The sequence below is a fragment of the Macrobrachium nipponense genome, chromosome 2 (genome assembly GCF_015104395.2).
Source record: "Macrobrachium nipponense isolate FS-2020 chromosome 2, ASM1510439v2, whole genome shotgun sequence".
Lineage (NCBI taxonomy): Eukaryota > Metazoa > Arthropoda > Malacostraca > Decapoda > Palaemonidae > Macrobrachium > Macrobrachium nipponense.
The window spans coordinates 133,433,492-133,445,991 of NC_087201.1; the positions used below are offsets into that span (position 1 = coordinate 133,433,492).

The 12,500-nt window shown below is 38.4% G+C and overlaps 3 protein-coding genes across 5 annotated transcripts in view; 2 read left to right on the plus strand and 1 right to left on the minus strand.

Annotated features, from left to right (window-relative positions):
• Positions 1 to 12,344, plus strand: part of LOC135220998 (ileal sodium/bile acid cotransporter-like) — a 46,054-nt gene extending 33,710 nt beyond the window's left edge. For all 3 annotated transcript variants that reach the window (XM_064258704.1, XM_064258702.1, XM_064258703.1), the window contains exons 3-7: positions 789 to 994; positions 3,721 to 3,934; positions 6,973 to 7,140; positions 9,805 to 9,900; positions 10,849 to 12,344. In XM_064258704.1, coding sequence (XP_064114774.1) covers positions 789 to 994; positions 3,721 to 3,934; positions 6,973 to 7,140; positions 9,805 to 9,900; positions 10,849 to 11,046 — 882 coding nt within the window. In that variant the 3' untranslated portion in view covers positions 11,047 to 12,344. The remainder of the gene's footprint in view (positions 1 to 788; positions 995 to 3,720; positions 3,935 to 6,972; positions 7,141 to 9,804; positions 9,901 to 10,848) is intronic.
• LOC135221001 (glutamate dehydrogenase, mitochondrial-like) overlaps positions 1 to 12,500 on the plus strand; it is a 452,434-nt gene that overhangs the window by 151,669 nt on the left and 288,265 nt on the right. The window lies entirely within an intron of this gene.
• Positions 1 to 12,500, minus strand: part of LOC135220996 (uncharacterized) — a 114,672-nt gene that overhangs the window by 65,295 nt on the left and 36,877 nt on the right. The gene's annotated exons all lie outside the window — the stretch shown is intronic.

Genomic DNA, 12,500 nt, shown 5'->3' on the forward strand with positions numbered 1-12,500 from the left:
TGATGTCTAGGCCAGTCCCTTGCGACGCTCCTGATTGGCTGTTGATAAGTTAATCACAGGACTGGAAACTCTCAGTCTCTCGAGAGAGTTCACATAGGCAGGATGTATGTTCCACCTCTCCTGAAAGACGTATACCTCAGGAGAGATGTAACATACATCCTACCCATGTGAACTCTCGAGAGAGACTGAGAGTTTCCAGACCTGTCATTGGCTTATCAACAGCCAATCAGGAGCGTCGTAAGGAACTGGACTATACTCTATTTTTTTTCATCTGTCCATCCGCCTGTGGTGTTTTTGTATGGTAACACTGCGTCCCGGGCTGTAGATAGTTGCATTCAGCTTACATTCAACGATTATAATAATATCCTATTTCGAATATTAACGGTGTAATTCGCATACAGTAAATTATTAAAACACTTTTCAGTTGCAAATGTACACCCATATATCCTTTTATTTACCTAAAACTTACACATAGCGTAACTATCTAAAGCCCAGGACGCAGTGTTACCATACAAAAACACCACAAGCGGATGGACAGATGAAAAAAAACAGAGTATAGACATCAAATACACGGCTGATGTGAATCTACTACAGTTGTACGGTGGCCTCGATATACTGATAGTTCCCAGGGATTTCTCCCCAAATATTGTTTTCGTTCAATGCAATGAGACCTTCTTATGGCAAATAAAAAATGTCATGTAAAATTTTAAAATAGGATTAAATCACAACCTTTCGTTCCAACACCATTACAGTCTCCTGTCGAATATTAAAACGAAAATTCTTCACAGATATTGAGTCACGTCAAACGCCCCGTAGGAGCAGCCATCGGCATGTTAGGCCAGTTCATAGTTCTACCGGCGACAGGATATGGTTTGTCTGTCATGTTTAGCCTAAAGCCCTACGAAGCCTTAGGAGTACTGATGATATCCTGCAGTCCTGGAGGATCCTTCTCCAATTTCTTCACGTACTGGTGTGATGGTGATTTGGCGCTAAGGTGAGTCTAGCTATATGTTAGTTCTCAATTCAGTTCGTATTATTTTTCTTTTCCTTTAACCTGATTTGGTCTTCGGGCGTGCGAGTGCGCACTCACACACACACACACGCATTTACACAATGCGTGTGTGTGTGTATTTTATATTATATTTTATATATATATAATATATTTATACACATATATATGTACATACATATTTGTATTATATATACATAATTAATGCATATACGTACTATGTACACACACACACCACACACACACATATATATATATATATATATATATATATATATATATATATATATATATATATTTTTTTTTTTTTTTTTTTTTTTTTTTAGCGAGTTTTTAGGACCAAATGATACTCGTTTAGACAAAATGAAACGTACTGCTATCAGGCACCAACCTACCCTCGATCTGTGGCTGAAACTCTCTGGGCTTTAGCTGAAATGCAAGACTAGGCTAATAAACACCCGTAGATACAAAAATATAGTTTTTGTTTCCCAAATTAGCTGACATTAAAATGGACCAGAATGAATACATTAAAGTGGAATAAAATGAATTAACTCTGACCCTAAAAACCGTTAAACTGTCTTTTTCCTCTCCCAAATCAGGTTTAAGTAAGTACCTCCTGTAATCCCACTGTGTCCAACTAACCACACCATTTTTAATAAGTCAAGTAAGTCTTAGAGAATATATTCCCTATATGGTGACATTGAACCCATCTGAAATAAAGAGACCATAATTATTACACCACTTCACTCGTGAAAGTTAATCAAAAGGAATGTGTACTGCACCACACTTCTTTCTGTTTTACGTTACCTTATTCAATGGGTCTGCAACACCTCTTCCGGGTGTGTTCTGCACACTGTCACAAGTAATCAAATTGTGTCCTCCCTTATTCTCATGACCCATCATCAAGCCCATATATCATATGCTATGAGCACACATGCAGACACGCCCTGCGGGGCTGCCTGGCAACCACAGGTGCTGCAAGTCCAAAGCATGTGATTTCCGAGGCGTCGCCGACCTCAAATTGTATTGGTCATCATTCCTGGCTGTTTTTCATTTCAGCATTCTCCGAGGAATCTAGCGCTTGTCACTAAGCGGCCTGTCTCTCACGGGAAAGAGCTGAGATTAACAATTTATTACCGAGCCCTTTTTAAGATATATATTATATATATATATATATATATATATATATATATATATATAATATATATATATATATAACACGCGTATAGCAATCATGCTACTGTAATGCAAGCGTGCTACAACTTCCATAAAGTTTAATTTAGGAGTCTTTGCCAGACCAAATGGCAACGATATCTTATAATAAGGGTTATCTTATAAAAGAACGCTTGGTCTGACAAATGCTAGAGCATAAGAGTACATACGAAGCTTCAATTACAATAAAACGTCACTTTACACTGAAATATCATGCGTATTGGTCTTGAACCCTTATTATTATTATTCTTTATTGACAAAACATAAAATATGCTGTAATATCGTATTTAAATTTAGTGCACAAAACAGTGATTTTTAATCTATCACAATAATTAATTTCACCAATACATTATAAAATATTTTGTCCATAAAAAGGAAATTATTCACATTCATAATATGTAGCTACTAATCAAACATCACAACAAGCCGCTCAAACACCAACACCAAAATAAAAGATAACCTTTATTTGATTGATTTATTTATTTTTAGTGACAGTCATTTGTTCATCATAAACCTTTAACACTACAAATATACAATGACACAGGTCAATTCAGTTATTTTTCTCTCCAATCAGTGCGTCAATGTTCGTGTAATTTGCATTTCTAAATTTCTGCCCTTTTGATCTTGACCTTGGACATTCAATTAGAACGAATTTTAACGGAATATCCACAACTATACGTTTACGGGTAACTACCGCGATTTGAAACTGTACAAGTCAACTTGTATTGCTTCTAAATACGTATGCTGTACTCATCAACATAGTTGTGGACATTCATTTAGCATTATCATTATTATTTAGAAGATGAACCCCATTCATGTGGAAGAAGCGCACTGACTTGAAATTCAAGCTTCCAAAGAATATGGTGTGCATTAAGAAGTAAGAGGAGGTAAAGGGAAACACAGAAAGAAGAGATCCCACTCACTAAAAAAGGAAAAAAAACGAAATTAATAAATACATGGGAATTTATTAAAGTTCAAGGAGTAGCGATGCCACTACATCTTCGCTTGATCTTTTGAAGTTCCAATTGTTCGACATCCTTAGGGTTTTAATGACTGATTTATAGGTTTTGGGCTGAAAAGGATATTGACAATGAAAAGGTTTGAAAGGTGTAACGGGAGGAATGCCTCGCAGTTGCACTACGAATCAATTGTTAGGAAAGGGTGGAAAGTAATAGGGAAGACAGGTAATATGAAAGGAGATACAGTAAAAGGACTGAAAGTAGCTGCAGCTAGGGACCGAAGGGGAACATCCTCTTAAGAGAGGCTGTTCCAGAGTACAACGGTGTGAGGAATAAAGGACCTCTGGAACTGAGAAGTTCGACAGTGAGGCACAGTAATTGCACAGTCGTGCTGTTATTCAGCAAATCCGGTTACTCTCGAAAAGAAAAGGGGATCAGTGGAAAAAAAAAAAAACCATTATGTTCTTGCGAGCGACCTGTTTTACCTGACAAAAGGAAATCAAAGACTGACTCTTAATATGACGCCCTTTTCAATTCCAGCGTCATGATGACGACATGTTCCTCTATCATGGCCTTCGGCGGAATGCCATTCAATCTTTGGCTCTACTCAGGTCACTGGCTCGTCGAAGGCGACGACGCCATCGTCGTCCCCTTCCTCAGTATCACCAAGTCCTTGACTTTCGTCATGGGCCCTGTCATCGTCGGCATGATCATCAGACACTTTCACGAAAAAGCAGCCAGCATGATCACGAAGGTGAGTTTGTCTTCGTTCTTTCTTACAACTAGTTCTCATTACTGCGTTTGTATATTATTATTATTATTATTATTATTATTATTATTATTCAGAGGGTAAATCACATCCATACGAAATAAGCCTACAAGGGGCCACTGACTTGAAATTCAAGCTTCCAAAGACTATGGTGTTCGTTTGAAATAAATTACGAAGATAACAGGAAATACAGAAAGAAGAGAAATATTACTTTCAAGGCCTCAATTGCACAAAATCCTCAGGGAGACTGTCCCATAGTCCAATGGTTTGAGGAATAAAACACCTTAGGAACTTCTCACATTTACTGTGTATCAGTATCTAACTCTAGGACAAACGGTGCCATATTTCCTTGTTTTCTTCCCTTGTCCATTTCTTCCTCTGGTTTGCTTCTGTAGCTCCAGTCTCTGGTTGTTGGTTACTGTCGTTGTGGTAGTCAGTTGCTGGATGACGACCTCCAAGTACCTGACCGTCTTCCCCTTCAATTGGGCTAAATACCTGGCTGCCGGACGAAACTCCTCTGTTGCCAGAAGTTCCATTTACGTCGTTGTCGTTTAATCTTTAATTTCTTTCCATCATTGCTGAGTTTTATTATTTAACCCATAGCTGGACCCTATCCCATCAGGAATAGGTACTCATTTACAGCTGAGTAGACTGAGGAAATTATGGTAACGATTCTTTCCCGAGGAATCCAACAACTGACCAGCACCACTCTGCCACGGCGCCACATTATTATGAAGGAATGATAACAGCGGCACAAGATCAAGCCCTAAGAACCAGATATGTTCAAAGAACGATAGATGGAAATAACATCTCTCCCATATGTAGGAAGGGCAATACGAAAAATGAAACCATAAACCACATAGCAAGCGAATGTCCGGCACTTGCATAGAACCAGTATAAAAAGAGGCATGATTCAGTAGCAAAAGCCCTCCACTGGAGACTGTGCAAGAAACACCAGCTACTTTGCAGTAATAAGTGGTACGAGCACCAACCTGAAGGAGTGATAGAAAACGATCAGGCAAAGATCCTCTGGGACTATTTTATCAGAACAGATAGGGTCAAGGTATATAGAATGGGTCAGGTAGAGTCATTTGTGGCGGGTTGCGGCTTATCCCCCCAAGAGCCGCACCTCCTAGAGGATAGGTCAGGGCGAAAAGTCACTCAGTGACCGTTTCATTCAAATGTAGATCACAGGTGACTTCAGTCATCTCTGCAGTGATTTAGTTTTAGTTTTAAATTCTTCGAATACAACCATAGTTTTGATTTTGTATATAATCTAAATTATTATTTAAATAATGCCAAACAGCTGCGCCGTGTTTGGTTGGTAATCAAATAGAAAAAAGGAGGTATCCTTTTTCCGATTCCCTCGTGATAAGGAAACAAGACGGAAATGGGTTCATTACTGTAATAGAAAGTTCAACTTCAACCCTACTACTCATCGCATATGCAGTAAACATTTTGAAGAAAGTGCATATAAGAGACCTGCAGCATAAATGTAACACATAAATGTAACAGGTACGTAACATATGAATGTGAGGAAAGCAGTGCAGCTTCTTTCGGAAAAACATCTAAAGCTTTAGATTTCATGGAAGTCAGGGACTTTTGAAGAGTATGTTCTGGGAAAGTACAAGGGACTTTATAGAGATTGTTCACTCCTGGTTTGATGTGTTCAATTCAAGGGAACCTTATGACAGAAAAAACTCTAGGCATGCTTATGAGATAAAACATACAGTGGAGAAAATGCACTCAAACCAGGCAATGGGGTATTATACGACTTGCATGCCATATTGAAACTTGTGTATCCTTGCCTCTTAAAGTGATAGTTTTTTTTTTTCAGATTTCGGATATTTTTTAGGATGAGTTCTGAATGACCAAATTGTATCGAGTAGGCAAAAAAAGAAAAAAAAGATGCGTAAATTAACTAAATTATGCCGTGACAATTCTAAAAGATTTTTTTTCATTTTTGTTAAGTATTTTTCATTTCTATTATGAAGCCAGATACTGTTTTCTGTTATCTATGTATATTTATGTTAGTTTATTAAATAATGTATTATAAATAAGCCTTTGTAAATAAATAACTGACAGGTCAAATAGCAATCGATTTTTTAACTTCTATCAAGCATATTAATCTAAGGCTTCTATTATATATATTAGAAAGCCAAACATTATCAATCCACGATTTTGTATGTGAACAGTGATCTATATGAATTCAAAAGAACACCTAGCGTATAGAAGATAGCAGAGTGTAAAGGACATATGACACTTACAGGCCTAATCCCCAATACCATCGACCCAAAGTACTAAGTTGTTCCCAAGGTAGTACTTGCCGTGGTCGCTCTCACCCTGTCCTCCAGGCCTATCACGGAAATACCCCACAACTACCCCCGCGACCAAAGTGACTGTACCTCTCTCCCTTATCCTATATACCTTGGATAGGGCGATACGTGCAAATAGACCAGACGTGACGTTGATTGGAAAAATCACGAAGAAAGTATCACTCATTGATGTCGCAATACCATGGGACACCAGAGTTGAAGAGAAAGAAAGGGAAAAAATGGATAAGTATCAAGACCTCAAAATGGAAATTTGATGGATATGGGATATGCCAGTGGAGATTGTACCCATAATCATAGGAACACTAGGCACGATCCCAAGATCCCTGAAAAGGAATCTGGAAAAACTAGAGGCTGAAGTAGCTCCAGGACTCATGCAGAGGTGTGATCCTAGAAACGGCGCACATAGTAAGGAAAGTGATGGACTCCTAAGGAGGCAGGATGCAACCCGGAACCCCACACTATAAATACCACCCAGTCGAACTGGAGGACTGTGATAGACCAATAAAAAAAAATAATAATAATAATATCCTTTATTTCAGCTCAGGGCCATACACGTGGAATATGCAAAATACAGACAGTAACATACACAATCTATATACATGAGACGACATGATAAAAAAAAAAATGAATAAACGGCAAGCTACCCTCTGTAAAGCGATGATCATTCTTATTCACAATCTTCAACAGATAGCAAGCATCATCGGATGGGTTGGCTGTGTGGTGGGGAGCACTTTCTGGTTAATCCTATACTGGGACGTCTTCGTGATGGCCTCCCCTTTCGTCTACGCAACTGCTGTCTTGTTGCCACTCACTGGCTTCCTCCTAGCATATACCTTAGCAAAACTCCTCTGTCAGGTAAAGTACGTCTACTGCCATAACCTTAGGGCACGTGGGGTGTTTGACCTTCTTCATCAGCTTTGGTCTTCTTTAAGACACGTAGATACATAACGTAAACTATAGTAGATTCACGTCAACTGTGCATCCGATGTCTAGGCCAGTCCCTTTCGACGCTCCTGATTGGCTGTTGATAAGCCAATCACAGGGCTGGGAACTCTCAGTCTCTCTAGCGAGTTCACACAGGCGGGATGTATGTTCCACCTTTCCTGAAGGATACGTCTTTCAGGGGAGGTGGAACATACATCCTGCCTATGTGAACTCTCGAGAGACTGAGAGTTTCCAGCCCTGTGATTGGCTTATCAACAGCCAATCAGGAGCGTCGTAAGGGACTGGCCTACACGTCAAATGCACGGTTGATGTGAATCTACTATAGCATCACATACATGGAAGAGCTAAGAGATAAGGTGTAGGTACAAGACAATTAGACTATTAACCGTCTTGGAATAAACGTCATAAGCCAAGAAGGAATCAGATCATTCTAGTTCTCAAGTGACAGGATTTTTTAAAAATAATACCTAGAAGTAAAATCGCGGCTGTAAGAATATTCGTGAAAATCCTCCATTCATCGAACTTAGAGCGATTTGTCAATCCCATATCTAATCCTCCTTCAACTCTTAGCTTCAGAGATGAAAGACAGAAACGTATGGGGGAGGGGGGCTTCATGCTGTCAGGTTGTCTTACTTACTGGCATTGTAGATTTATGAATTTATTTTTCTTAATGTTTGCTACGCGAAGCGTTTACTGAAATCTATCGTCAAAACATCTTCAATCTCACTTTTAAAGCTTAATATGGTGTTTGATAAAACACTATTATAATGCATCTCTTCCATTGTAATTGTAATCATTTGTTGTCAAGCTAATGACCAACATCCGTTTAAGCAGCAACATTTTTGCAAGCAAGTTTCATACCATTTTTATGTTTCCATTCTGAACTTCCTCTAAAGCTATTCACTCAGGATTCCTGTTACATCATTGTCAATGAAGAATTACTTTAAATATTTAAAAAGTGGCTTCGCCGTGATATTTTGTTCTCATTCATTTTTATCATCCCTTACCTTACAACGAGTTGTTTTCCATTTTAAAGGTATATACGTCAATCTGTAATCCACGATACTGTCTGGCATCATATCTTCGCCGTTGCAAATGTTAGAGGTATCCGATATTCTTTAAGCCTCTCTTAATTCTTTCTTTGCCAAAACTCAAAACCGTCATCAGAATTAGATTGCTTCAGACAACTGAAAAACTACTTTTAACTAGCATATCGTTTACTTTTCTTTTGCAAGTTATCGCTGCGCAATTAGAGCTGAAACTGAATGCTGTACTACATTTTTAATGTTGAACTGAAGCACTTTCAAGAATTTGCGTGAAGTTAATAGCATGCTGATCATAATATGTTATTATTTTCCTTATTATTATTATACATCCTAATTTGCAGGTTTCTTCAAAATATTGCCAAAGATAATAATGTTAACTACTCACTGATTTTTATTACTTTCGAGTGTCTTCGGAAGAACAATCATCTATAGCTAAAAATCATACGAACTAACTGGAACACAGTCACATTTTACGAGACTTTTCTGCTTTTCATGATTCGTTAGTTTCTCGTGTATATCTACTACATGTCAACCCAACGGGATGCCTATTATTAATTATAAGATTTTCCCTTTTTCATTTCGCTTTCGGACGCCAACATAAAACCAAACGGATTATTAATAGCTTGGTTTAACGATTTATGCTTATTCGTTACGAGAATGCGGAAATAATCTACTATCAATCGTATACGTGAAAGAACACTACGGTAAAAAAAAAAAAAAAAAAAAAAGTACATATTACTTGTGCGCCTGCCATTTTTAAAGGACGTTCAGATACGTACATAAAGGCTGTATGTAGTATTTCGAACGCTATTACTGGCCTTAATACCTAATTTAATTTGTTACGATTTACAGATCCTATGAATTCTCTATGGGTTTTATGGACATTTCAGTTAGTGATATAGGACGGCATACAAAGGCGTTGTTGAGTTGTATGTTGGCGAGAGAAAAAATATTCTTTGACGTAACATTACCATCATCCAAAACGATCTTGAGTTTCTTCTAATACTTATAAGATGCCCCATGCATGTCCTGAAATAGTACACGCTTTAGTCATAAACTCTCGGAAGTTATGAAGACCCTATTGACTCCCAAATGGATTCAGATGATTTGATCATCTGTTAGTGCAAGAATTTGTTAAAGTTTTCTTTTTCTTTCTTTATGTTATTCGCGTGTTTTTACAACTGAAGAAGAGGTCGACAGTTTTAACGCCATCCGGCTCCATGTAGATTTCTCTATATACAATTAAACACACATATGTGCGTGCTAACAGACAGGGAAAAGAGATGCATACAACACACAGGCTGATGATATGAAGATCACTGTAAAATAAAATTCTGAGCAAACAAATCATCTATTTCCATCTACGGTAAATATTTTTGTGTAAAAACAAATATTACAATTAAAACGAGAACGACAATAATGTTATCTTATTTACAGAACCAGAAAGAGAAAAGAGAGAAAGACAAAGCAGGCATATACTGATGATATGGGAATAGCTATATAATATACAATTTCATTCATTTTACAGAATCACCAAGTTTGCAGGACCATCGGAATTGAAACAGGCTCCCAGAATATGCCGGTGGCAGCGAGTGTCATTTTACTGTCCTTCCATGATCCCTGGGTAAGTTTTAGACGTAATTAATTAAGTATATCTTAGTTTAACCAGACCACTGTTTTACGTGGCTAATAATCAGTTGGTTACTCAGCAACGGAACCTACAGCTTATTGTGGGTTCCGAACCACATTATATCGAGAAATTAATTTCTAATCGCCAGAAACAAACTCCTGATTCCTTGTTGGCTGAGCGTGGAATCGAACTCCGGACTACCGAATCGGTAGGCGAGCACGTAACCCACTCGTCCAACGAGGAACTTAGTTTTAGCCGTAATACAAATAAAAAGGTCGTTCAGCGTTGAAACGTAAATTGACAGTAGAAAGTTTGAAAGGTGTAACAGTTGGAATATGAAACAATTGTTAGGAGAGGGTGGAAAGTAAGATGGAAGAGAATATGGACGGAGGTACAGTAAAAGGGATCAACGGGGAATATTAACATAAAGTTGAAGAGGGAGAGAAAACGAAGCCAAGTTTTAAACCGAGTATTAGAAGAGGTTAGACAAATCCGATCATTTCTCTATACAATAATTCCTTTCAACGTATATGAAAACACCGACAATAATGCATGCCCCGTAGGAGGGTAGTGCCGTCAGTGGACCTCGTGCGGTGCACTGTAGGAATTATTTAAGGTTCTTTGCAATATGCCTTCGGCCCCTTGCTGCAACCACTTTCGTTCCTTTTACTGTACCTCTTTTCATAATCTCTTTCTTCATCTTACTTCTCACCCTCTCCTAACACTTGATTCATGGTGCAACCGCAAGGTTTTCCTCCTGTTACACCTTTCAAACCTTTAACTGTCAATTTCCATTTCAGGGCTGAATGACCTCATAGGTCTCAGCGCTTGGCCTTTGGCCGAAATTCTACATTCAACGACAATAATGCATGAATATGAATCATACCTGTGCTTGTCTATGTTAACCGCACATTTCATCACCTCGATGTCTGACATTGCCAGATAAGAGCCCAGATCCTCATGTTCCCAACACTCTACGGGGTGATGCTGCTGTCGGAAGTCTTCGTCGGGATCAGCTCATTCCAGCTGTATAAGAGACACTGCGCCAAAGGACGTGAAGACCTCCTCCTCCACCCAATGACCCACACGGCCAAGATCGAGCCAGGGACGCGAGCGGAAAAGGCGTCGCTGGCCGTCTGATTTCAAGCAAAAGGGACAGACGCAAAGAGGAAGAGAGACAGAGGAAAAACAAGGCGTGATCCGGCGACCTCCAGCTTGCTCAAGGGCGCGTGCTGAAATCTACCGTCAAATGGAGCGTTGTTTCACCAGGGAAAATTAAAATGAATGCGCTATATATTTTTTTGAGAAATCATTTTTCTGTACTGCTTAACATGAACATTATTTTTTTTACATCTTCACCCAAATACATAATTCATAAAAATCTTATCCTAAAAGTTCTGTATACACCCTTTTCAGACCTTTTTAGGCTTTCCTACTCCCCCAACCCCCCACTACAAGAACAACAAAGAGGAAGAAGAACAACAAAAGCAGTTTATAGGCTTACTCCCCGAGTAAGCGAAAATGTACTAGAATAGGGTGCTCGGAAATGTTTCAGACGCTTAGCCAGTTTGGAAATAGACTGAAACTGTAGCTGGGGTGTAGACTTAACACAGGCATGTCATGTACGTGGTTAATTTATTAGAAAATAATACTATGAATATCCCAAGTAGAGGCAATTGCAATTAGCAAATATAAATTAAATTATCGATTGGAAACAGGCGCAACTATATATAGGTATGCGAACAGCTGAATACTACCGAATAATTGCTAAAGCTCAATTTAGATGTTTAATTTTTTCATCGCTGAAATATCACCTGACACTTAATTGCATAGCTTGAAAAAGGAGAAAAAGAAAAACTGCGTAGTATTTTTGCATAAGTGCCATACCCAATTTGTGTAATTATGGACATTCAGTTTGAAAAACCGATTATACAAAAAAAGTATACAACAAATTAATAGATAAAACTAGAACACGATCCCTTTAGGGTAATACAAATTTCGCGCAAGCTTTTGTGATGTTCTAGAACAAAACCACTCATATTTATATTTCACGAAATAACGTTAAAGTTCCAATTATTATGGAACGGCCGCGTTACCAAGACGAGCAATGAACGGATGGCAGCAATTTCAACTCTGTCATGGTTCTAGGAATCGGTATAGAAGATTCAGTCTTAGCAGCAGAAGAGAAAGAAGACTCCCAGCCTACCAGGCAATCGCTTCCCGTCCTTGCAAGAATCATGATTCCGAGGAAACGTGCACAATTCGATATCAGAGTGGCTGGGATTCGAAGTTCTCTGTGATCTTGTACAGGACTGACTGGATTCGGGGTGTGCTGGACTCTGTCATTTTTCGTACTGACACATTCATGTGTACACAATATTTAAGAAAGAATTTAGTTTACGCAAATAAATAAATAAATAAATAAATAAACAGTACAACATGTTATTTCATTTTCCAAAACCAAATCTGCTTGCGTGTGTGATATAAATCGAAAATTTCATATCACCATAATTAAATGTACAGTATTTTGACATCCACACAGCATGAACAATTTAAATGCACAGGTGGGATCAGGATTCCCAGAAGTCTTCCAT